The sequence below is a fragment of the Kogia breviceps genome, chromosome 1 (genome assembly GCF_026419965.1).
Source record: "Kogia breviceps isolate mKogBre1 chromosome 1, mKogBre1 haplotype 1, whole genome shotgun sequence".
Lineage (NCBI taxonomy): Eukaryota > Metazoa > Chordata > Mammalia > Artiodactyla > Physeteridae > Kogia > Kogia breviceps.
Genome location: NC_081310.1, coordinates 14,818,006 through 14,845,743, shown reverse-complemented (window position 1 = coordinate 14,845,743; position 27,738 = coordinate 14,818,006). Strand labels below are relative to the sequence as shown.

The following is a 27,738-nucleotide window of genomic DNA, read 5'->3' as shown; positions in this document are numbered from 1 at the left end:
GAGATAACTACCACAGTCCAGGTGTGAGCTCACACAGGCCTCACTTAGGGGCCTGTCAGAAGGGCCTTGTTGCAAAGGATGAGGATATGCTTTTCAAAGAAGAAGAGGAACTAGTTTGAAAAGAAAGGTGATTATTTTGTGTGTGTGTGTGTGATGCTGGGTCATCCCAGTAGAAGTTTCCAGCACTGGGTTGAAAGGGATGGGGCAGGGGAACTTGTGCTCGTGCCTTGATACTAGAAAGTAAACAATTGATGACTTCGGATTGACTTTTTTTTGTGCGCGGGCCTCTCACCGCTGTGGCCTCTCCCGTTGCGGAGCACAGGCTCCGGACGCGCAGGCTCAGCGGCCATGGCTCACGGGCCCAGCCGCTCCGCGGTACGTGGGATCCTCCCGGACCGGGGCACGAACCCGCGTCCCCTGCATTGGCAGGCGGACTCCCAACCACTGCGCCACCAGGGAAGCCCCGTATTGACTTTTGAGGAACCAAAAAAGGGGAAGTAATGCTGTTCGGAGAACATTTTTTTTTCCCCTTTCTAACTAGTTATTGTTCCGCTCTTCCTAAGAAAGCAGAGGCTTGGGTTTCTTTTTAAATAAGTATAAGGAGAGCCATGTAGAGTGGAAGGATCTGGTAGGAAGTGGAAGGATCTAAGTAACCCCTAGAAAATGACTAGCAACACTCTCTTGATGCAAAATAAATCACAGTGAAAAATCATTCATCTAAAGTTCGGATTCTGAATCCTTTTATTCTCAGCCGCGATCCAGCCAGTTTGGTTCCTTTGACTTACCCTTGGTTTTCTGTGAGTGTAATAATACAGTAACACAATAATATCAATGAGGGAGGTGATGGTGTGTGCTTCTGTTGATGCACTTAATATTACTCTTAATATTTCACCTATTATGTTAAAAAGTAGTTGCTTTTATTATTATAAATGCCCTGAATTAGAATGCTAATTTAGTCAATTTTGATAGGATTGTCTTAAGTTATAATGCACAGGCTTTTTTTTTTTTTGGAAGTCATGCATACTTAACCAGTTCTCTGTAGTTATGAGTAGTTAGGTATTACTTCCTGTTGAATTAGCAGTTACTACGTAGTTGAGTCTTTGTACAATCCTGCAATCCACTAATGTGATATTTAATGAGGAGACATCAGTCTGGAGAAGGGTAGTCAATATAAATCAGTGTTTACAAAGTGTGATTAACTCTGAAATATTTCATCAATGCTGTGGTCCCAGGCAGACTCTATGCTAATTACTAGAATCTGTGCATGTTTCAGGGGACTTGGATGGACCCTGGGTATTGCAAACATGGAGCAGCAAAATTGCAATTATGCTCAGACCGTCTCTGATGACAATTTATGCATTTGGTGTGATGACCTCCCCCTTCCCAAGAGGGCAATAAACAGAATGCATTTTCATTAAGATACTAATGCACTTAATCACAAGGGGAAAGGGTTAGGAAGTAACGAAAGACCTTCAAGCACTATGTGACAGAGCTGATAGGGGAGACAGGCTTTATTTTAAAGGCAGCTTCTCTACAAAGCTGTAGGCAGCCCCAGAGCACTTCCCATACATAGTCTTTGGCACTAATTGAAAAATTGCAAGTTAAAGTCTGGATCTTCTGGCGACACCTTTATCACTTCAAGTGTGTTGTTACTAACGTAAATGATGTAGACTCTAATACTAAAAATATAAATTCCTAGCAGTTTATTTTTATTTATAACACTTCCATGCAGCTTGAGTGTCTGGAATTCATTATGCAAGTAATTTAATAAACATGATGATGGTGATGATGGTGGTCATGATGGTTGTAATGAAGATAATGATGATGGTGGTGATGGTGATGATGGTGGTGATGATGATGGTGATGATGGTGGTGGTGATGGTGATGGTGATGGTCATGATGGTGGTCATGATGGTTGTAATGAAGATAGTGATGATGGTGGTGATGGTGATGATGGTGGTGATGATGGTGATGGTGATGATGGTGATGATGGTGATGGTGATGATGGTGATGGTGATGATGATGATGGTGACGGTGATGGTGATGATGATGATGGTGGTGATGATGGTGATGGTGATGATGATGATGGTGATGGTGATGATGGTGATGGTGATGATGATGATGGTGACGGTGATGGTGATGATGATGATGGTGGTGATGGTGATGATGGTGATGGTGATGATGGTGGTGATGATGATGATGGTGGTGATGGTGATGATGGTGATGGTGATGATGATGATGGTGACGGTGATGGTGATGATGATGGTGGTGATGATGATGATGATGGTGGTGATGGTGATGATGATGGTGGTGATGGTGATGATGATGGTGGTGATGATGATGATGGTGATGGTGATGATGATGGTGGTGGTGATGGTGATGGTGATGGTGGTGGTGATGGTGGTGATGGTGATGATGGAGACATCATCATCGGTAAACATTTTCCAAGAGTAAAATTGTATTGTAAGGCTCTGGTAAGTGATGAAGCGAGAACCATGTAACTTCAGTCCCTGCCCTCAAGGAGCTTACTGTGCAGTCCCAAATTAGCCTGCTGATCATTTTTCACAGTGAGATTTGTACTGTTCAGTGTCAGAGAGACAAAAAGTCTGATGCATCAGGGCATTAGTAACCAAAAGAAATCGAGGATGGAGGATACTGTAATACAGTTTTGATGTTGGTGTTTTTATGGAAATAATCCGCTGGGACATTTCTTTTGGATCCTCAAATTCTGGAAGACCGCTACTTTGTATGAGTGGATGAAGCATAATTTTAAAGGCTGATTTTAAGCTTAATCTTTTGAAGAGCTTCACCATGTATTTTCTCATTGTTTGATGCATCTTCAGTGTTTATAGCGAGCATCTGGCTTCATGATATTTGTGACATCCTCATGACTCCCGCTGACTTTTTTTTGAGGGAGGACGGCAGGAGTAGCAGAGTTGGTGTTGCCTTGGGGATGCTAGGATTGCCTGGGTCTTGCAAATCTAACAGCTTCTTTTCTTAAACTCTGTGTTTTAGGTAATATAGAATATAGCTGCCCTGCCACGAATGAATGTGAAATCACAAAGCGCAGACGTAAATCCTGCCAGGCTTGCCGCTTCATGAAGTGTTTAAAAGTGGGCATGCTCAAAGAAGGTAAGGCTGTGCGCTAGTGCTCCTGTACTTTAAGCTGGGGGTGCGGGATATACAGGGAATTACAGAAATATTAGAGAAACCAGGCAACTCTGGGGTCACAGTAAGTATCCTGAATCTGATAGCAGAATACTCCTCCTTTATACCTGGACTTGCTGATCTCTCGTGGCTCACTGCTTGACCTCAACAGGAAGGGACAAGGTAGGACACATCTGATGTGTAGCTAAACCCACCAGGTATGCTTGGCAGTTCGGGTTCTTTTCATCTTTACGATTTGCAGAAGGCAAAGGATGAAGGGTAGCCAAGAGGCTACTGTCATTGTCTTTTTGCTTTCTTTTCACTACTAGGTCTACAGAGAGATCCCCCCCATCTTTACTGAAGTATAACTGACAAATAAAAATGGTGTATTTTTAAGGTAGATGACCTGTATTTCATTAATATATATTTTGAAATAATTGCCACAATCAAGGTAATTAACACATCCATCACTTCATATGGGTACTGTTTTCTTTCTGTCTTTTAAAAAAATTCATCTTAGGTTTAAAGCACTCTATTCTTTTCTAATCTTATCTTTGGAACTTATCTTCCGTCATAAAGAGTTTGTAACAGTGGTATTAAGATTGTTGCTTTCAGTTGGGGATAACAACAGCAAACACAAAATAATAACAATGAGCATGTATTCCGTGCTAAACGAATTGCCTAAGTTCACGCAGCAGATGAGGGCAGAGCCAGGAACTGAACCCAAATAGATTCTAGAATTCACTCAAGTCCCCCACCCAAATCAAAGTTCCTGAAATCTTTGTATATTTCAGTATGTCTAGTGAAACTAACATTTTAGCTTGGAGATGGAGAAAAATTGTTCTTTTCTGTGGGAGGCCTAGGTTTAGTTTATGGTTTGTTTTTAATATATTTCTGTATATATATGTGTGCTTTGTAGATGTGCATTTTATATACTACATTTAGGTTTACTGTTTCCTTCTCTTCAGAAAATTTGCCAGAGTTTAAAATCAATATGATAATTTTATACAGTAACAAAATGGAAATATGGTCATTGAAGTTTGAAAGAATATGAGGTAAATTAAATATTTAAATGTACTGTTTCTGTTGAGTCATAGACTGTATCTTGTTCCTGGGGTCGGCCTTATGAGTTTGTATAATTTGTTGTTACTGGGGATCACCTATTTTTTTTACAGGCTTTTTTTTTTTTTTTTTAAGTAATTTTATTTATTTATTTTTGGCTGCGTTGGGTCTTCATTGCTGTGCACAGGTTTTCTCTAGTTGCGGCGAGCCGGGGCCACTTCTCGCCATGGTGCGCGGGCCTCTCATTGTGGTGGCTTCTCTTGTTGTGGAGCACAGGCCCTAGGCGCGTGGGCTTCAGTCGCTGTGGCTCGCGGGCTCTAGAGCACAGGCTCAGTAGTTGTGGCGCACTGGCTTAGCTGCTCCGTGGCATGTGGGATCTTCCCGGATCAGGGCTCGAAACCGTGTTCCCTGAACTGGCAGGCGTATTCCTAACCACTGCACCACCAGGGAAGTCCTGAGATCACCTATTTTTTAACTTCGAAATCCAAGTAGATCCAAGTATTTATTTCTCATGAATGAACCAGAGCTTCAATTAGGTATGGCATCACCAGATCTCATAAGTTTCCCTGGCTTGTTCTTATTCCAAGATTTTTACTGTGAACAATGTCATAGGAAGATGAATGAATCAGATTATATTTGGGTATGTGGAATTCATGCTATTTTTCTCTTGTCCATTAAGAATTAACTCCTCCACTGACTAGGAACTAAGAAGATTCTCTCAAAGTCTTCTCATCCTCAACTTGAAAAATAATTGTAAACAAGCATGTAACTTTATCATTAAAACCTTATGGAAAGAGGACCAAGATATTTTGCCAGGTTAAAAAAAATAAAATAGAAAACAGATTGCCTGCAGCAACACGGATGGACCTAGAGATTATCATACTAAGTGAAGTAAGTCAGAGAGAGAAAGACAAAAATCATATGATGATATATCACTTATATGTGGAATCTAATAAAATGACACAAATGAACTTACTTACAAAACAGAAACAGACTCACAGACACAGAAAACAAACCAGTGGTTACCAAAGGGGAAATTGAGGGGGGAGGGATAACTTAGGAGTTTGAGATGAACAGATACACACTCCTATATATAAAATAGATAAACAACAAGGACCAACTCTATAGCACAGGGAACTATATTCAATATTTTGTAATAGCCTATAATAGAAAAGAATCCAAAAAAGATATATATATGTATGTATGTGTGTATATATATATATATAACTGAATCACTTTGCTGTACACCTGAAACTAATACAACATTGTAAATCAACTTTAATTCAGTAATTTAAAAAAGAAAACAAATTGCCTAGTTGGATGATTCAATTTACATATAAATATATTTTATATAAAATATGCTTATATTAAATAAAAATTTTATACAAATTTGTACTGAAATAATTTATATTAATACACACACATTGTGATGGTATATGCATGGAGAAACGGAAGGAAGGATAAAGATTGGTACCAGTGTTAACACTAGTGAAAAAAAATCAGGGTAGGGAATAGTTTTCTTGTTTATAGCTTTTGGCACTGGTAGGATTTTTCCACAGTGAACACATTTTGCATTTATAATCCATTTCCTAAATATTTATTAAGTTCCTCTCATGTGCCAAGCACTATTCTAGGCTCCAGTGACGCCACAGTGGAAACGACAGATGTGGTTCCTCTTGGTGGAAGAAATCTTATGTAGAAGATACTAAAAGGATAATAGTGTTAACAAAGGGAAACATATGAATAATAATCCAACGATAACAGCCCAACCCAGATGACAAAGAGTTTTCCTCTGAGTCAGGACAGTGGTGATAGCTGACTTTCTTGTGGTGGAGACATTACCTTAGTAATTGCCTTAAACCCCATAGCAGAGTAGCAAACAAAACATATTTCACAGTGAAACAAGTGATTGACCATCATGTTTTTGGTCTTAATTATCTCTATATTGCCACGTAGTTGAGCTATAGAGACTCAAACCACACTTACGCTCATTCAAAAAGGCTTAATTTAGAGTTTGGACTTGAGGAATCATTCTTTTCCAAAAGCGAATCAATGTTTTTAAAATGTTATAAAAGTAATGTATCAATTAACACTTTGGGTGTGTCCTAGATTTGGATTTTATTGTCCGCAACTAAAATACATGGAGATACGCCTCCATGTCCAGGTAAACAGGATGTTTTTGATCCGTTTGATTTTGTGTCTACAATGTACTCACCTATTTGCCCTTCCAGGTTTAAGGAGGAAGTAGAAAACATATTTTCCCCTAAATAATTTTCCCCATTGTGTTTTCCAGCAGGAACAATCCTGAAGGGTGGTTAGAGTGACTGAAAAGGTGTGAACTGTGTTTAATTAAACATTGTTGGTGAAAGTAAATAGGACGGGTGCTTATCTATAATTCACACCTCTTCAGTTGCTGTTATCAAGCCTTTAGAGGGACTGTTTTCAAGGGAATTGCTGCTGTTGCTGATATACTCAAAAAATAATTTATTTTCCTTTACTTCCTTGTGCCTACTTTGGTGGAAGAATATCTCTAAGCCCCTTCCCCCAAATAGAAAGGAGATGATAGTTATGAGTAAATATGGAATCCTCTTTTTCTTCTGTCCTTAAAAAAATACAGTGAAATATTGCATTACACCCTGCATATAAATGCACAGTTACGTTTGGCCATTTCCTTGGCTCAAGGCTTACCTTCTCTGCCTGGAGAGAGTGATACTGTCTTAAATGTATCTTTATGGCTGGAGAGGGGTTTCAGTCCCATGCAGTATGTCAGAGATCCTGAGGTTGTAAATCTATTCCAATGTAAACCTGTTCAATTCGATTACCAGTCCGTAATAATATTTGTCTCTACAACCCCCGTCTTGGCCACAGCAGTCCATACAGGCTGATGGCACAGCAGGTCGGGAAATTGACAGACCAAATCTATTTAAACAGAAAACAACATGAGTTCTAGAATCTGAAATGAAATCAGATTTCAACAGCTTTGATGGGAATCTTCTTTCTTTCACAGGTATTTTTATTCACCTAGCCATGTGCATCTGAGATAAAATGCTGCTTGAGGGAAATGAAGATGTTTTCATTTAAAAGGGCATTTATAGAAAGATGAGACTTTTACTCTTTTAAAAATAATGTCTTGGCTTTACTGACTGGCCTTTCTACTAATGATGTGAGGTACAAAATGGAAGTGGTGGCTTAGTGGGTAAACAACTCCAGTTACATCACAGCGTGTGTAATTAAATTCCTATAAGACGTGGCTTCTCATTAGCACCAGAATCATATCCAGATGAACCATGTTTGGTTTTAATATTAGAATTTTTGAATCAAAAAATTGTTACCAGTGGAAGCAAAGAAACAGTTGTGTGGGGAAAACAACAAAATGCAACAACATAAAACTGTGAGAAGTACAGTTAAAAAAAAAATGGTACTTTGTTCAAATCCAAGTTGTTGCACCATTCCACATCGTGAAAAATCCCCTTCGCTTTTTCTGGGCTCTACTTTCTGCCAAGCTCATGAATGATGGGCCAGCATTATTTTTTCGGCGTTATACCATACTGTATGTCAGAGAAAACCCATCTATTACAAGATATCTGGTCTCAACATTCCCTTTTCATTTTTTTCAGGTATTGTTTATTTGAAAGGAAAAAATAAGAACTAATCAACGTGCACCTATAAATCTGGTCAAGATTTATTTTTATTTTGATCTTTCTCCTTAGTTATTTAAAGGCTATTTATTGTAGGACATACCGGTTCGGTTTTCTCTCTGTCAGTGGCAAACAGACATTTTATGAAAGCAATAATTATTTTATTTACGTATAGAATTCACGGATCAAGAGATTGAAGAAAGGCTTTTTGCTCTTAATTGGCGTGAAGCGTTTCACCTTGGCAACTCAAGTATTTTTCTTAGACTCTTGTGCATGAGAGCAAGAGATGCACATTTGTGTGCAATATTATATTCCCCAGCCAGGCCAGCCTGCATGCCATAGTCTAGATGAATCCAGGCAGCCCGGCGGACTGGTTTAGTTATTTCATGCCAAGAAATTGTACTTTTCACTTTGCCTTTAAAAAGATGGTTACTTAACCCTTCTAATCATCACTTTCATCATTTGCAAAATGGTAGTAGCAATAATAGTATTTGCAAATAAAATGTTGTTGTGAATAGCCAATAAGATACCGCAGGTTAGGTGCTCGGCATACCGTGTGACCTGGAGCAAGGACCAGATCAAGGTTGGCTATTGGAGAGGTTGGCTGGAGATGGTAGGGGTCAAGCTTTAAGGTCAGGTGGATCTAGATTCAAGCCCTGGCTCTGTCTCCTCCTGGACCTGGGGCAAAGGTATCTGACCTCTAGGACTCACATGCTTCAACTTATTAATTTAGAAATATAGAACTTAATCCTTTGTCTACCAAAGAAAATGGACAAATCACACACCTTTTCAAACAAGAAGAAATATAAGAACTCTACTGACCTCATAGGTACATTAGAAGAAATATAAGAGTTCTACTAACCTCATAGGTACATTAAATTTTACTGAGGTAACTTTGATATCAGACCATCGTGGATAAAAAAATCAGAGGAGAGAAATAAGTTTTAGCACACCTCCATAAGTATTAACTGAGCTTCTCCCACGTGACTGGCAAAACATTGTGGTTTGGCTTTTAATTCTGATTTTCCTCAACCTTGCATTGTGATTTTAAGCAAGTCCATTCGACTCTGCCTTCATTTCCGTATGTGCCGGGGAGCAGTTAGACTACTTTCTTTCTCATCTCTTCTATTCTAAAATTCTATACGTTTTGTTAAAAATGATATAATGTCTCTAGAAACATAGTACCAATATATGACACACAGATACTTATTACTGCTGCTGATGACTATATCCATAAGTTTGAAAATACAATAAGAACTATTATTATTCGATAGACGTGGCTAGTGAATTGTGCTACTTTGTAAATTTTGTCTTAACTGAATAATTCTTTGGATGCTTTCTGTCTTTCTAGAAGAGCAGGAAGTATGTTATTTTTGTCAAAGTTAATAGAAGTGAGTTGAAGGAACAGTAGAACAATTTGCAGGTATTTAAATACTTAGGACTTGAAGTCTTGATCACGTATTTTTGTAGTGTTTGAAAAACTTTTCCTCTTTATTTCCTCACAGCCCCTACCATCTCTTGTTAAAAAATGGAAGTGCAGTCAGTAGAGTTTTATTTCTGTGGGCATCTAAAGGCTTATCACAGGTTGCCGTGTTGCTACTGGTCAGATATATTTGAAGTTTTGTTGTTAGATTTTTAAAATAAAAACATTGCCATAAGTGGGAAAGGAGAAGAGCGAGTTTATATAATTTTAAGTGCCTTCTGAATACTTCCTTTGGGGGAAAATGAGTCATTAAAACAAACAAAACACATAACTATGTGATGTGTTTTGTCAATAACCATATTTACCTTTCATATCTGATTTGACATCTTTAAAGTAAGTTTCTGTTACAGAGGTGCTCAATATTTTCCTCCACTTTTTAAAAGTCTAAAAAATAGAAGGGTGAAGAGTCTAGGCTGGCAATTTACAAGATATGATATAATCGTGAGTCTTCCTGTTCAGGGTAAAGTCAAAGCAGTGGTTGGGAATCAGCATTTGAAATGTGGGGAAAGGCACAAGATATTATGGTTTTATTATCACCTTAAAACCTCACTGAGAGGAAAATAGTGGGGCCCTGAGTGCCAGAGTCTCATTAATCAGATGAGGAACTCCAGGTTCAGAGAGTTTTAGTAACTTACCCAAGGTCCCACTGCAGGCCAGCGGGAGTGAGATGGAGGTCAGATGTGTCATATTCTCAGGCCCCTCCTGCAGCTCTGTCAAGCCATGTCACACGCTTGGCCCAAAGAGGGGTCTTTCCTGCTCCAGCTGTGGGTCGATCGCCCACCATCTCAGTACAGCAGGCCAGTAGTGGCTGGAGATATTCATTTAAGGTGGAGAAAATGGGAAACAGTGCTGGCACCCCCAGGAAGCAACAGAACCTGTGGGTTTAACAAGGGGTTTGTGCCCACGATACGTACATAAAGGGCATTCATAAGGAAGGGGCTTTTCCTTAGGATTCTGAATGGGGAAACCAGACTTTTCACCTGGAGTTTCATGAGGCCCCTGAAGATACAGATAATGGTGGGGCATGTCCCAGGAAAGGTCTTTACAGGATAACTGAGCAGCTAGAATATTGGGCATAGAGTGAGTTGGAGAGGGCATTGTGTAACAGGAGCTGTGGAGGTGAGAACGGCAAGGTTAAAGATGCTGCGTAGAGGGACTTCCCTGGTGGCGCAGTGGTTAAGAATCTGCCTGCCGATGCAGGGGACACGGGTTCGAGCCCTGGTGCGGGAAGGTCCCACATGCCACGGAACAACTAAGCCTGTGCGCCACAACTACCGAGCCTGTGCTCTAGAGCCCGCGAGCCACAACTACTGAGCCCATGTGCCACAACTACTGAAGCCCACGGGCCTAGAGCCTGTGCTCCGCAACAAGAGAAGCCCCTGCTCACCGCAACTGGAGAAAGCCCGCACGCAGCAATGAAGACCCAACGCAGCCAAACATAAAATTAATAATTAATTAATTTTTAAAAAGATACTGCACAGGACAGTGCTTTCAGGTCCGTTCATTTTGGTCAAACTGAGTTAGTGTCTGTTTCTAGATAGATCCCTGGGAAAGAAATTAACCTGAAAAAGTATGAAGATCTAGAAGGATCTTTCATTTTCATGTCTTGGTTCTCTAGTACCTTAAAAGGCTCACGCCATCTATGCCCTGCTTAAATCTTTTGGCTTTTTGCCAAATCATTTAAAATCCATCAACGTTGCCAGTCTGTGTAGAATGGAAGGCCCTCATCTATTGCTCTGTCTCATCAACGAAGAAGACCTACCTCATATTTAGGAAATCTTCAAGTGGAAAAAATGATAGGAGTATAGAGGATTTCTCCACAGTAGAGGATTCTTTGTCCAGAGACCCTATTTATTCTGAGCTATCTTATCATAATCCATAGTGTATACTTCCTATTTCTACTTTTTAGTTTGGAGAAGGCATTGTGTGTGTGTGTACATATGTACATACATATACAGAGTACAGATTATGCATTTATCCATTTAGCTGCCATTATGTCTCTCCAATCAGTTGTCTTGAACTCCCAGGTTATAAAGGAAAAATTATCCCAGAACTGTTTTGCTGCAACTACAGCTTGTGTTTTGATTTATATATGGCAGTGGGAACTCAGAGTCTTCTGGGTTTACCCTATCAGCAGAAGCAGCAAAGAGCAACTTACTTATCTAATTACCCTTCTGTTTCATATCTTTCATTTTAATAAAATGTTCCTTTAAAGGCTGTAGCATTTTTCCAGGTAGATTCTCTTTAAAAAATACAAAAACTACTCAGCCCATTTATTAACAAACAGATTTGTTTTTGCTTACTTAAAGAACCTGCTTAGTGCAATTTATCCTAGAAAAATATCTTTTGTAAAAACCTCTGAAGAAGACATTGCCAAGGTGAATTTTTTTTTTCCCCAAGTCTAATATCATTATGCTACCAAGTCGAAAACAGAAATTATTGGTAGGGAAATTTGGGTTCCTACTGCCTTCAAAAAGGAGAACAAAGAAAAGAAGAAAGCTTTAATGATATTCAAGGAACTATTTCTCTGTTAGATGACAGTTAATAGAACTGCCTTGACCTCACTGGTATTTCCTGCACTCTCTGTTGTATTATTATCCTAAGGACCTCCCTCATTAATGCAGAGTATTAAACAAAACTCCCAAGTTATAATGTAAGCAATAGCAAAGAGCACCGCTTTCGTGAGCTCTGTCTTGACATTAAGCTGTTGGGAATATACTTAAGGTGCCACGAAAACTTATTTCGTGTACAGGTACTGCACTACCAGACGGTGACTTTTGGGGTTATTTTTTGTCATGCTTTGTTGGTATGAAAGCCTGAATAGTCTTAAAATGAATAGCAAAGATTTTGAGGGTAAGAGTAATAACACTTATTCGTGAGAGCTCAATGTGCATTAGGCTATGTACTATAGTTGGATTTTTTGTTGTTGTTGTTAATCCTTACAGTGACCTCCAGAGGTGGGTATTTCCCCATTTCACAGAGGAAAGAAAAGCTTAGAGAGATTATGTTACTTTGCCCAAGTTCTCAAAATGCATGATGGAGTCTGGATTTTAGAGCAGGCATTCTGGCTCATACTGTTTATGCTCTGTATTTGTTTAATACAGTAGGAATATTCTACTATATATTTAGCTTGGGATTCTTCGGCGGCTATGGGTATTATGAGATACTGAGCTCTTAAAAGATTACTTAAATAAACCAGTTTTTTTTCCGAACCAGGGCTCACTTGATTGCTTTGAGCTCTTCACTTCATGTCCGGAAATAGAATGAACTGTGTCGAAAGGCAGTAAGTTTCCCATCACTGTGAGAGATGATATAGAGAACAATTTCACGTGTCATGTGGGGATTAGACTGGAAGATCTTTCATGGTGACTTCCCACCATGAGATTCTTGAGATCTCAACATAAACTTTGGAATAACTTGCCAGTTATAAACAGTGTGAATAAACATCAGTAACACTTAAGCTGTTCAATTCCTGGGAACCCGATTTCGGGGTCTCTGTGTCAAACAGCGTGTGACATCTTATTTAAATCCCAACTGGAGCAGAGAAGAACGTTTTGTTTTGTGACATAGTTTTACTCTCTGGCTTCAGTTTTTAGTTAAGTGAAGTTCAGAACCAAATTCCTGATAAGTTTGTAGAGAGCAGTGAATCTGAGTCACTCACTGACTTTGAGTACCATTTGCCTCAGTTGCTTTGAGGATGTGGCCATAGTGGACCGCTGGGATATTACAATCTTATCTGTCTTACAAATGGGGAAAATCGAAATACTAATGTTTTAAAGATTTGTCCATGATTCTGTATCTAACCCATGTTGAGTCTTAGTCTATCACATATTTCCTGTGGACCTTTGGTTCTCTGGAACCGTTTTATATTTATATATTTTTCAAAAATAACAATTACATTAGAAATGAAGTGGAGAGATTCTCTCGTGTGAACTTACCAGACGCAGCACTGAGAATTATTTGAACTGAATACATCTACCCTCGCTCGCCGCCTTAGTGTGAGAGAGGACAGAAAGATTGCAATTATAAGGAACGGTTCTCTTAGATCCCTTCCTCGTGCTTTAATGGGAATACTATTAATAGTTAATCATTTATTTGATTGTCCTCATTTGTCATTTCCACTTGTGAATTTGAAATAGGAAGCCAGCATTTATCTAATATGCTACCAATTTTTATTCCTCTTGGATTATTAAAAATCCCCAATGGATTTTGCCCCAAGGGGGAAAGAACCTGCTTCAACATTTGTTCTTGCACTAGAAGTCTAGCGACAGCATGGTAAGTGGCGGGGGGAGGTCCCCGCCATATAGGACTCTGTTGGATGTGGAATTTTTCCCCGCCAGCCTCCAGACAACAGATTTTTGTTCCTTTTCACCAATACCCACACATATCAACGTGGCCCTGTTGTTTATGACATGGCTTAAATGTAATGTAAAGGAATTCTGGTGTATATTTGAATAAGGCCCGTTTAATGAAGAGCTCCATGGTTTTTAATTCCTTTGGGCACCGTTCCTAAGGCGTTAGTTACCGTTCTCGTGGAGGCTATGCAGAATTCTGCTCCCTCGGTGTTATCCAAGGCATCAGACATGATCTCGTTCACTTTGAAGTCTCCCTCAAAAGAAAGCGAACACTGGCTATTTCTTGAGAGATTGTTCTGGAGTTTTGCGTCTCTCTCTCTCTTAGTAGGTTGTCGAGCCACCAACCAGCTTCCCCGAGGCAAGCTGTCTGCAAAGGAATAAGCCAGCTGGCTTGGCCAAGGTTGATCGACTATGGGCAGCAGGCTGGGTTCCAGGTTCACAAAAGCCACTCAGCGGAGAGTAGGTCAGCGGCTTCCCCAAAGCCAATTAGCTGGCAGAAGTCTGGGGTGCCTGGTGCTAGCCAAATTCCCTGAGCCTGATGGTACTGGTGGGGAGTCCATCCTTGGGCTTCCTGGCAAACCAGCCTTAAGTGAACGGCAGATTGTGCTGTTTGAGAGCCAGTGTGGCTTTGTGGCCACGAGAACAAATATCAGGGCCCTGCCACTCCCACCCAGCCTTCCCCGGGCAGACAGCACAGCCCAGGAGCCTTCGAAGCCGCTTCCCAGGTGCGGTGGAGTTCAGCTGAGTATCCACATCCTCATTTTGTGTTTACCTGACCTCAGCTTATACGCTGTTTAATATTGACGTGACTGTGAATCGGGCCATTAAAAGAGAAGCACATGGAAGTGATTTTTGGGAGCAGGAAGCTTTATAGAGACCTTTGACGGGAGTGTTAGGATCTCTACTCTTAAAGCCCCAATTGTAAGAGCCCCTGCTTCTACACGGCGGTTGGGATATCATGGGCCCGATGTCAGAACCGAAAGGGAGGGTTTCTTGGGGAATTGCCCTTCGGTTAACCTGTCTCTCCAAAAATGATGTGTATCTAAAGTCATAATCCCTTCCCGATTTTTCTCAGCGATTACACTTTCAGCTGTGAAGTCTTTTCTACATAGGCTGCGTAGTCCTAGTTTTAGATGCCTGGACTGTTCGATTAGCATTTTGTAGGTATCCTTGGGATGTGGGAGATTGAAGGAGTAGACGATGTCGGAATGAGATCGTTTGCATTACCTTGTTTCACTTAGCATGTGTTTCTGCTTCGCTCTGTATGAACTTCCGGTTCTGTTTCTCAGCTCCAGCCAGCGCCTTACCCACTTAGGAAGTGAAGTTCGTTTTGCCCGGCCTGCCTCTCAGTTCTCAGCTACAAGTGTTATCCTTGTGGCCTCCTGAGCCCTTATTTGGTGGCTTCTCTATGTCCAGTTAATTTTCCCAAATTAAACTTTTCCCTCATACCTCACTTCTTTGGGGCATACAACTTCCTCTTCCTTCCTGTGCCCTCTCCTCGCCTCACCTTTTGAACATATTTTTGTTCCAAAATTTCTTCTAAAAGCAAAGTTTCTTCACCACCATAGTGAGTTGCCATTTGGTGGTTTCCAAGCTTATGACCTCCGTAATTATCCCCTCCCTATCTCACCCCCCCCGCTCCCCTGGATTCACCCCCTGCTCTCTTAGACATTTATCTCCAGGCCTATTAAGTGTCTTCAGTATCAACATTATCATAATCATTAGTATATTTGAAGCCAATTAAATGGCAATTGCTCTGACCTTAGCCAGTCATAGGTTATTATCAATTCATGCATAATTTGAAAATATTTGGAAGGAATGTGGATTCTGGCCTTATGGTCTAATCGGTGTAAATATTTCTATGTGCTGTCCAAGAAATACAGCCTGTTCCTTATAACATCCAGAGTTGGGGTCGGGTTATTCCTCTGGAAGCTGCTTTCTAGCAACTTATGGACCGAAATCACACGTATTCGCCAAACCCGTCTTCAAACATTTATTTGTCCACTTTTTATCCACCCGTTCAGTGAATATTTTTGAGGCATATGGCTCCGTACCAATCACTTTATTCATGCCAAGGATAAAAAAATGAACATGACAGACAAGTTTCTGCCCTCATGGAATTTATGATCCATCATCAATAATCATAAGCCTGATTATTTACAATTATATACACTTTTCTCCCTTCTGAATTTTACCAGCCTTTATATTCTGTTTCATAGAACTTAGCATTTTAATTTCACGTAGGGAAGTGGAGTGTGAAGATGAAAAGCCTGGCGTCTCAGATCAGATGGAGGCTGTGGCTGCGGATCGAGCCCTTGTAACGTGTCTAATGCAAAAGAAGAATGGGATGTTTAATGTTATTTAATTTTAGTTAAATTCAATAGCCCCATGTGGCTGTTGACTAACCCTGCTGGACAGTGCAGACAGAGAATCTGAGTTCAATCCACACTTTATTACTTACTTGCTGTGTTATCTCAAACAAGTTGCTTTAGCCGAATTTTTAAGCCTTATCTGTAAAATGGGGGGTTGTCATTCTCACTGCATCAGAGGGTGGTTTTGAGGTTTAAATGAGGGAGTAGTTGTAATATTGTTTGGCAAAGTGCCTAGTAAACAAATCAGAAATCAGAAAATAGTGTGTTAGTATTGATATTAATTTTTTTTATTCTATTTGTCACTTAGTATTTACCATAGAGCAAAGCCTAAACAGCTTCAGAACAGGGACTCTATCTGTTTATACTTTAGTCTGCCATGGCACCTAACATAACAACGATCACATAGTAGTTGCTCAATAAAATATAACTGATTAATTATTTCTTCTTTTTTAGTCTACTTTAGTAGGCTTTGAGTTCCATCATTAAAACTTGAATGTAGAAATAATTTTGTCATAAATAATGATTTTAGAAACAATTTCTGGGCTGTCGTCATATATAAATCATTTCTACATTTTCCTTTATATGTGTGTGACCATGACGGAATGGTATTTCAGAAGTCATCTTGTACTGAATTTATATTGAATACCCTGATGATACAGCAATAGATATATCCTGTCTCAAAAAAAAAAAAAAGAAAAGAAAAGAAGATGAGAAATGCCATTGTTTTTCACCTGTCTTGCCCATAGACATTTGATATGTTAATGAATGTAAATGAGAAAATTAAGACCTATTTTTAAAATTGGAGTATAGTTGATTTACAATATTGTGTTAGTTTCAGGTGTACAGCAAAATATTCAGTTATACATATATATAATTTTTCGGCTTCTTTGTCATTACAGTTTATTACAAGATATTGAATATAGCTCTCTGTGCTGTACAGTAGATCCTTACTGTTTATCTATTTTATATATAGTAGTATGTATCTCTTAATCCCAAACTCCTTGTTTATCCCCCACCCCTTTCCCCTTTGGTAACCATAAGTTTGTTTTCTATGTAAGACCCATTTTAAATAACTCATATAAATAACTTGCCTAAAGTCGTACAACTAGTAAATGGCAAAGCCAGAAGTCGTTCCTGATTTCTCAGATGCTGAAGCCCATATGCTCTACTGACATTCATAATAAAGTCTTTTGGTTTTTCTCTTAATTAGTTGATCTTACCAGAGTGTTGAGGCGAAATATTATTTCCGGCACATGGAAGCCACCATTCTTTGCTATTACTTCCTTTTGTGAGCGAGGAGACCTTGATTTCAGGGAATGGTTTTGTGCCAGAACTAGTAGAATTCCAGAATCATCCCTTGTTATAGATACTCTAAAATAAGAGGGCTATGCAGTCACAGGACTGTTTTCTGATTTCTGCAAATGTTGCTCTCCGTAGGACCACAGGATTATTTCTTAATGTTTCCATGTAGACTATTTCTACCTTTTCTTAGAAATGGTTTGAATCATGTTGGAGCCGCTGGTATTTCTGAACTACACCCTTTCCAGGTAGGCTATCACGGGCTATTGTTTAGCAGAAGAGAATGACGGTGCCTAGCTTCTGTGCCCATGAGGCAGTCCAGGTCATTGTCTGATGATTTCATTTTCTGTTGGTAGCATCACTTTCCTGCTCTGCAGTCAACAGGTCCAAATTTGTGGTCTGTGAACAAATGTTATTTCTCAACGATTTCATATATGTCTGTAGGTCTCCCGAGAAGTCATTAATTAGAATCTGGAGAGGATAGTGTAGAAAAATAAAGCTCCACTAATGGTGACAAAGTAAAAGGAACAGCGATTCAATTCAAACTCTGTGTGCCTAGGAAATATTAGATAGAGAATCTCCTGGTTATCTCACAAATCTTGAACTGTTTGGTTATGTGCTCCAGCAGAGAAAATCTATCAACACTTTTGTTAAGGTAGAAAAGAACAAAATCGCCCAGCTTTTACAAGTAATTCTACTTCTATTTTAATGCCACTTGGGAACTGGCCTCTTTGGAAGTTCCTACGCTTATAAAGCTGGGAATTCGTCCCTTCCTCACCTTTCTTACTTAACTTGCAGTTATAGAATCTCACTAGCAGCTGCAGTTAATGCATTGATTTTAACTGGAAACCCAGAAGGAGTGAATGCTGAAGTCGGCTGAACTCTTAAACGGTCCTGGGAGACCAGAGTCATTTGCACATTGGAAAACAGCTAATGGGCCAGGGAAGCAGAGGTTAGTTGCAAGGCCTTTCCTATGCCTCCCCTCCATCACAGTGAGAGAGATCACAGATAAAAAGTCTTCTCATGTGACCTGCTAAGATACCTGTACCTCATGCTTTTGCTTTATTTTCACTTTCTTTTTTCTTCATGGCTGGATGTTTTAAAGAAATTCTAGGCTGAGGAAAGTAGAGGGGCAAATGCTGAATCCTTAGTTTCTAACGTTGCAAAATTCCATTAGGTAGGGTGATATCTTAAAAAGGCACGGGTTTCATATATGGGCAAAATAAAGAGAATACATTTGGAATTGTATTGTAAACACATCATTCGACAGAGCGTGTTAAGATCATAGAATTTTCTGATAGGCAGCCTTGAGTTGTTGTTAGGTGGCAGATGACTCACAAGTTTCTTAATGTCTCCAGCCTCGGTTTCTTCACCTCTGAAATAGTGATCATCATAAAAATGCCTACGCTATGGAGTTTGCTGTGAGGATTAAATCGGGTAACACATGTAAAATACTTAGCACCCTGTCTGATAAATATCAGCCCTTGGTTAATGTCAGCTGTCATCAGTATCATCATCGTCACTATTGTTTTGTTGTCTAAGTGTTCGGGACACTGCCTAGCTAAACCCCAAACAGATCTGTTCTGCTTGGTCTCAAATGTCATCTTCCTGGAATTTTTTTTCCTTCGAAATGACCAAGTGCTGTGTTCACAGCAGGTTTAGGTTGTCTTCACACTGCTGTTCTCCATGACTTACTGGGGTCAGAGGTCGCCAGTAATGCTCTGTGTGACTCCAGCCCAGGACCCTCCCCTGGGGGTATGAGATCTGCAGGTGACAGGCAGGGTCGGTAGAACCTGCCAGAATTACAGAGACCCCTGGGTGGAGTGTGGGAGAACAGCACACAAGTCTGTCATGGACCACAAACGAATGACCTTGCAGCCATGGGATCACTTCTCATCCAGATCGTGGCTGACTTTTTCCAGAGCGTAACGTATAGCACCTGCAGTTACTTTCGGACGTGCCGATGTGTTCGTTCACTTCTAGCTTTTCTGGGTGAACTATATGTGAGTCATCAGTGAAGAAAGGGCTTTCGCCTCCACCTCGAGCTTTAACAACCATGCCATCCCTTCAAAACTGTGCTGTTTTAGGTTTGTTGTTTTTGTGGGTTTAGGTCTCTACATAACTTGGGTTTAAGGTTGCAGGTCTCTGGGAGCCTGCAAGTTCTTTACTTGTCTTCCCAAGTTCTGCCTCAAAGCCATTATTCCAGCAGGGAAAGTAGAGAGTATAAATTACTCCTGCATAGGAATGTTCTCCCCTCCTTCCCCTTTCCCTACCTCCTTTCCACCCTATTATTGACCTTAGAACATCACATCAGTGGCAGCAGCTCAGAGTTCTGTATGGCGCCCACAGCTTTAATGCTGGTTTTGTACCCAGGTACTGCAAATCTCGTGGCAGTGGTTCTGGTCCCAGAGTATGGGGGTTGGAAGGTTTGGCACGGAGAAAAAGAGAAAACAAAGAGAAAGCAGGGAGGAGAGAGGAAAGAGGGGAAGCAAAAATGGAAAAGTAGGCTTACACAGTACAGACGACTTAGTTCTCTGCTTCTCTTAAAACTTGCTTTCTTCAATACATTTTGCATTCTTTCTCTGTATGTACAATGGTAACCTGGCAGAATACTGATGAGGCCAGAACGACATGTGAATGTCTCTCTGCAGGCCGCCTACCCACATCCCCAGTTTCCTTTGGGGGGAGGAGGAAAGGTATCAGCCCCTGGTTTGTCCCCTTACTAAGCTGCATCGTTGAGTAAGAAACCGCCACCCCAGGCAGTGGTATTACTGGGCGGATGCACTGCCTGTCCAGCTCTTCCTGCACTGGCTCGTCTCTAATTAAAGTACTTGCTATGAACGATTTTTAAGCACCGGAGCTTAATGAAGTTAGAAAAAGGATTTGGATGCACTTTGTGAAGACTTCAAATTGTTTGAGTTCTTTCTCGCGGGAGAACTGTAAAGTCTGGAGGCACTTTGAATTACTTACAATGTATTCCATTTTGTTCTTTTAAAAATTTCTCTTTTAGTGGTGCAGAGCTGAAAAAAGTCACTGCCCACCTCCCCCTTTACCCCCCAGGAGAACGCTGTAACTCTTGCTTTGCAAAGTGGCTTCTTGGGAATTTACCAGTCTTTGAATACTGTTATTTAATTAAAGGGATGGCTGTGTCTTTAATTCTCATTGGCAGTTCTACCTCTGACCCTGCAGTATTAGGAGTTAAAAGCAAAGTCGCATTCATCCAAGATAACCGGAAGCTTGTCCATTTGGGTACTTAGCCCTTTCACTGATGCCTGGAGCTCTGTGCCTCAGAGATACTGGGCTGAGAAGGAAAACAGTGATCTATACAGTTCCGTGTAGATCTATGGAGTGAATTTCTCCAGCCATTGGTGGGTTACTGCTGACCAGTCAAATGCTGGCTAATACCTTCTATTAGATATCGGAGTAGCCGTAATTTGTCGTCGATAGCTATAATTAGGTTTATCTACCCCTTTAACCAATACCATAATCTTCACCAGATTGTTATTGTTTAGGGCTATTGAGAGAAATTCTGAAAAAACTGTTCTAAAGATTGATTTCAAAGCAGTTCAGCCCTTTAGGGATCCTTCCTTTTATCCACCCCTTATTCATTTTCCTCTCAAATATTCAAATGCCTTCTCGGAAGGAAATGTCATGAAGGCATGTCATGTATCTGAAAAATAATTAATATAATTGACAGGAATGTCGGTTTTCTGCTGAGGTGTGTTTCTCCTAATCCCGCTGTGCAATCTTTAATATTGATCTAATTGTTAGGAAATCTTGTCACTCTCCGCTTACCCTACCTGCGCTAAACATTTTCAGGACCGAAGATCCTTGCGCTTCATAACATTTACATCTGCACTAGAATAATCGTTTGACAAAAAATGGGTTTCCTTTCTCTTATGTGCTGGGGCATGTGTCCATAACATCTATGCACGGAAGGGGCACGTGCGCGTCTACAGTGCCTGCCTGCAGTTGACGGTTTATTCACTGTGTACATTGCATATCATATTGCACATGGCACATCAGAGTGTTGGAATCTAGGCAATCAGAGTTCAGCACTTAAAGTGTCCAGGTTGCACCTGAACTAGCTGGAGCCTGCCGGCCCCCGCAAGCCCACTGAGAGCGTCTGTCTCGCCACCGCCTAGCTCATGCTGTCTCCTCTGCAGGCCCTCCGATTCTTCTGACTAGAGCATAAATCATCCACCTGTCAGGAGCTCTTGCTGCCTGGATTATGCAATGTGCCTGCCTTCATTTGGAGGTGGTGTGAGCAGGAGATTGCTGCAGATCGTCTGCATTCATTTTAATGCCATCCCAGCCTTTCTTTAGCTTTAATGAGGGGATTAGGGTGGTGACAATGACTTTCAGAGACAATAAAAGTCTTCAGGATTCTGGAATTTGCTTTGTACGTTGGGGATAGCTGAGTTTGAAATTTCATTTTTTTTTTTAATCCCAAGTAAATCATGGTTTAAACATACAGGCAAAGAGGCAGGGTATTACACGAGGCCAGCTGTCTACAGCTCTATTTATTGGCTTTATAATAGTTCCGTCCAGCTGATGAACTTAAGATCAGTCAGATTTGTGGCTGATCCTTCATGAGTTACTTATATCTTCTTTCAGGAGTTGCTTTTACACGTATTGGGGAGACCCCATCCCCTACTCCACCCACATTTCCCCTTTGCCTCTTTTTCTTACTCTGGGCTTTAAAAACTAGAAACTCTTTAATAATTTCAGCTTCCCTATCTGTTGACTAGTAAAGGTGAATCATGTTTTTTTGTTTTCTTAAATACCTCTAATTTGGATTTTTAATTTTGATCATTCTGGTGTATTTAGAATAACCTCTATGCAAAGATTAAGGTTCTACCCTCCCTCACCAACGCACACACCAAAACGCATTAACTTTTAATTAGGAAAATTCTCTAGTCGTGTAAGCTGACATATGTGTGTGTGTGTGTGTGTGTATATATATGAGATACATATAAAAACATGAAATCATCAGCTTCCTTAATTAGTAGGCCTTTTTGGCATATTCAGATCTCAACCAAATCGACACATAACTAGGACTGTGTTCACTTGAAACTGAGAGAATGAGAATTCCACTGACTCCACTGCTTTTGAATAGCCAAAGGGCTTCACAAATGCTCTCATCACATCTAGATACATAAGTGGCCATGAGATCAGAGGATTGAAAGGAAACATTGCGTTAAAAATGGGACTTGTATCAGTAAACCATCAGCTAAAGTCAGACTAGTGAAACGTGGTTATGTATGTATTGTCATATCTTTTTTAAATGTTTGAAAATAGTTCAATATAGGAATAGTAAGGAGTTAAATCATATGATAGTTTACTGGGCAGAGGATATGTATTTTCTTTAAGCTTCTTTTACTGTCACCGAGGCTGAGATAAAGTAGGTGCTGGCTTTAAATTCTGACATCGGTTTTCTTTCTTTGAAGACTTCGGGACCTCCTGCACGTGTTTATTTGCTAAAGGTGGTACGCAGGGCGCCTCGGGAGTGAGAGAATGACAGTTCTCTGCTGGCTTCTTGTCCTCCTGCTTCCTCATCCCCGGTCCTCTTTATACTTCTTCCACTATCAAAGCCAGAGAGCCATCCTGTTTTTTTCTCGGGTACGAGTGTGTGAATTTTATTAAAATCTGAGACACTTGTTAGTGTCTCACAAAGAGTAACAGCTTGACATTCTTTCTACTTCGTGTGTGTATATATGTGCATGTGTACATATTTGCATTATATATGTATATAATACATATATGTATGTTTGTGCATTGTCTATACACCCAGTATGTATGTATGGTGCACGGATTTTATACACATATGATGTATATACATATGTATGTCTATGTGCTTCTTATACATACACTGTATATATAGGGGGCATGTATTTTATATACACATTAATATACCTACACATAGACACATATATGTACCTACCCCTTCTGAGAAAATACGTGAGTGAGAGTTTTGTCTTAACGCTGCACACACTGAGATTTGGTCTAGTTTTGGGGGTAAAATAGCAGGAAGTTAAATAATGCTCTAGAGACCTGGGCTCTTTATAAAATCATTCTTCATAACTGAAGAAAAGTGGCTTTTTTCCTCAACAGTCATACTCTTTAAAATGTCTGTCACACCCCAAATTACTCAATTTGTTCAGGTGTGATGAAAACACATTTTTCCAGTTGTTGGCGAGCCAACACAATGTACCAAGGTAATCCAACCCTCAGATCTTGAAGTAGGAGCTTTCTCTCTGCTGTGAAGTCACAGATGAGAGACAGTCTCTCTGTTGGAGACACTTGGAACAGAGCAATGTCCTGTGGATGTTTCTAGAGAGACAACTGGCCTCAGTGAGGGAGGCCTACAGAATTTGGAAGCTGACTAGGCAACTGGTAACAAGTTAGCCTCTCACTCTTCTTGCCAATTTTTAACATTTTAGAAAAAGCATCCATTTTTTTTCTCCTTTTCCCCTTTTCCCCTCTGTGGTAACCTGATGGACTCAGCTTCCTGGAACCAAAGTTCTGTTTCATCATCATTATTTTTTTCCCCGTCACTGACAAATCTAAATCTAGGTATATTTTTTAAAAAAAAAAAAGAAAACAGGAACATTTGAAGGGATAAATGCATCACAACACAACACTGACAAAATCTGATGAAAAATCTCACTCTTTTATCTATGGAGAAATTAGGTTTATCATCAGGAAAGCATTCTCTTTTCATTTTCTGAAAGGTGCTTTTTGACAGACCCTTTGCAGTGGACGTCACACTCACAAAACTTGCTGTCACAGGGCTATTTGAATATGGTGACAGGCTCATTATCATGTTGAAGACTCCTGACAACACTGCAGAGGGGAAATGGACAGGGCTGCCAATCAGCTGTTGAAAAGGCTGTGGTTGAAATAGGGTTTTTTGTTCTGAGAACACTAGTACAAATTGACTGCATTAATTCTTTTTATTATAGCCGCGCACACTGTAGTTAAGGGCTCGGGAGGGTTTTCATTATCAAGCCCTGTTTTCAGCAGGTTTATTAGCTGGCCATAAAAATTTGTTCCCAGCTGAAATTTGGCAGAGGTGAAAGCCTTTTCCTATGAGGTTTAAGAGTGTGTGTGTGTTTGCATGCGTGTGTGTGTGTGTGTGTTAGTTTTTACTAACAGTGAAAGAAAAGGCCAAAAATGAAATTTGATGAGCAGGTAGACAGGACTTCTGAAGTCTTACTATAATTCAGTGATCATTCTGTGTTGGAAGAATAATTCAAGCTGATTATTTATGATTTTGATTTGGGACATCGAAGCCTCTCTGATCACAGAGAACGAAGCAAATCGTTTTTCACAGCACTCCTCTTGTTTATTTGTCATCTGCTTCTGACTTCACGATAAAGCAATATGTGCTTAAAAGTCAAGTTATTTCCCCAGTATTTCCAGTGACTTCACCATTCACCACTTCACCGGGATTTTGCTTAAAATAGTGGTGTCAGAGTTTTCACTTCTGTCGGTATGTGTGGCCTTTTTCTTTTTTTTTAAGCAAGGGGAGAATGGACTCACTAGAGTATCTAAGATAATATTATTCACGTAGTGTTCGAATACAAGAGACAACCGAAGGAATTGTAAACTGACTTTTTTTTCTTAACTTTGAGCCCTGTGAATGTGGGTATGACTTGATAATTTACCTAAGTCTCTACTTCAGGAGCACCAAAAAAAAAAAAGATGATCAAATTCTTATGTTCACATAAAGCAAGGGTCTTTCTCTTCATAAGTTTTGTGTAACTGTTGCTAATGATCCCTGTTTCTGTTCAATGCCTACGTTACTTCCTGGTGGTAAGACATTTCAGGAACCCACCCACAGGAGGAACATTAATTCTCTTCTGCTGCTTGGTGTATTGCAGCATTTACACACTTGATTAGACTCTGCTCTGGTGAAAAAAAATTAGCATTCTTATATAAGAATCAAATTCTCCCCAGGGAGTGACTTTGCTCTTGGAGGTAATAAGTCCCATAGGGGAATTTTACTTCCCTTCCAGAGTTACTCCATTCTGACTTAACTCACTATGTCTTAAATTTGCTTCTCACAGTACTCTCTTATATCCATACATACCTGATGAGCAAAATTATTTGGCATCCAAACATGTTTGGGAAGAGATATCTTTTTTTCCTATTTTTATATTTAAGAAAACAGAACCCTGAAATGTCCACTGTCAGCTCATTGGTTTATGCGCCAATGTTTCCCTGGTGTCTTAGTTTCATTCCTTCGTTTATTCATTGACCCACTTAACAATGGTGTATTAACTACCTCTGTTGTTTCAAGCAGGATTCTAGGTGATGAGGATCAACAGTGAATAGGAGGTTAAGGACTTTACTGTCTAACCGGTGGTGGGAAGGAGGGTTGATGGCGGCAAGGGGGCGTGGGAGCACATTGGTGGAGTATCTGATCTAGTTTCAGGTTGTTGAAAAAAGTGATATATAAGATGATATCAGAGCAATGTGCACCTGGTGAAAGATAGGGGACAAGAGAACACAGTTCCAGGTAGAGAGTCAGCTGACGCAAAAGCTCAGAGGCCTTGAGAGAGTTTTGCTCTTTTGAGGAAGTGAAAGTTGCTAAGTATGGCTAAAGGCTCACGGCCAGTGCACAGGCAGGCTAGTCATGTTGAAGATGGAGTCAAGGTCTTGATATTGAAGGATCTTGAAATCTCGTTAATGATATTAGACTTTGACTGAAGTTAATGAGTTTTTGAAGGTTTGGTTCTTATTTTGCATAGGATTAGATGTATGTTTCAGAAAGGACTCGGTGGCTACATGTTGGGGAATGAATGAATGAGCCAGTGGTGTTGCCTAGACTTGCTGTCACTTTTAAGGTTGCATTTTGTTCATGTCCTTTATTCTGTTTATGTCTGTGATCTTTGCCCAATCAAATTCAAAAATAGGAATTTTTATTCATATGATGGTAATATTCAGGCTCATACTCATTCATGTGCTTCTCAACTCCAAAGTTATCAGAGCCTATTCCAAATTGGCTTGTAGCTTGAGTCCTCAAGATCTGATCCTGTCAGGCTCACTGGATTATTTGTATTCACAGAGTGGTCACTGTGAGTGTAGAAAGGGCACGGATTAACATTTGTGGCACTAGACTCCAAGATTCTTTCTAACTCTAAAAGTCCCTTATTCTAATCATAAGGATATCGTATGCAGATTAATCAGTATATCTGAAGAAAGTATACCATCAGGCTCTAGGTTTATAGTAAAGTCCATACTCTGTGAACATCGTAAAATAATTATCCTCATACAGGAATATATAATATGTTTTCCAGAGAATCATACTTATGCTGCTGCGATGAAATTTTCACATAATTCCAGGCACACCTTCTATTCTGTAAATATAAAAGAAAACATAGGACTGTTTTCATTTCTCTAATATTTTAAACTTTATCACCCAGTATAAGAAAAAAAAAAAAACTTCTTGATCCGTAGAGCATATCTCACAATTATCAAATAATAATTTATATTCAACAAAACTGTACTAAAGAAGCTTCCATACTAGAGAAAATAGTCATTTGCCTGTCTTTTATTTCTTGACAGGATAGCCCTCATTGAGCATAATGCTTATGCTGTTACTATACTGAACGTTTCCAGTTTCTTCAAGTAAACGTGTTGTCAGAATTCTAGGTTTCTGTCCAGGGATTTGGGAAAACATAAGTTACCTAACCAAAATAAAAGTTTTCATACCTTTATAGAGATATTGCTCCCTACATTTATTTCTTAACCCTTCACAGCAAAGCTGAGTTAGTTTTTCTTAAAGCTGGCACCGTGCTGTAAAGAAAAGCATTCCACTAGATGGAGCAGAGTAGAAGGAGAACTAAGCAGGAGTGGGATGTGTGGACAAGCTGAGTTGGCATCTGAGAAAGCAAGGACCAGCTACAATGTGACCAGCACGGAAAGGAAGGGAATTTGGGGGTAAGAATGCATGGCAGCTAGAGGTAGAGGGAAGTGGTAAAAGAGGAAGCATTATGAGTGTTCAGGATGTTAATGGCACCTGGGAAGGAAGGGACTTCCAGTTTTAAAATCCATAGCCACAAACTAGTTATTTTTGTATGGATTAGAGACATTTTAGCTATTAGTGGCATCCACAAGGAACAAGTTGTTCTATATGAAATCATACCATGAAAACCCAATGTAATATCCCAGTTCTGGGAACCAGTGCCTTGGAAATGGGTTAGAAAATCTACTCTTGAGGATTTCCTTGACCTTCGATATATATTAGTGGCCACAAACTCACTGCTTTTCTCATGCTTTAAGTGTTTTAGGCTCTAGCCGAGTCACTGGGCACAAAGATATGGAAGAAGAAAGCTTAGCTTCATGGAATAAACTTATGGTACAGCATTACTGCT

At 40.0% G+C, this 27,738-nt stretch overlaps 1 protein-coding gene across 35 annotated transcripts in view; it reads left to right on the top strand.

Moving 5' to 3' along the window:
* ESRRG (estrogen related receptor gamma) overlaps window positions 1-27,738 on the top strand; it is a 645,982-nt gene that overhangs the window by 492,984 nt on the left and 125,260 nt on the right. For all 35 annotated transcript variants that reach the window (XM_067027629.1, XM_067027575.1, XM_067027635.1 and 32 more), the window contains one exon: window positions 3,016-3,132. In XM_067027629.1, coding sequence (XP_066883730.1) covers window positions 3,016-3,132 — 117 coding nt within the window. The remainder of the gene's footprint in view (window positions 1-3,015; window positions 3,133-27,738) is intronic.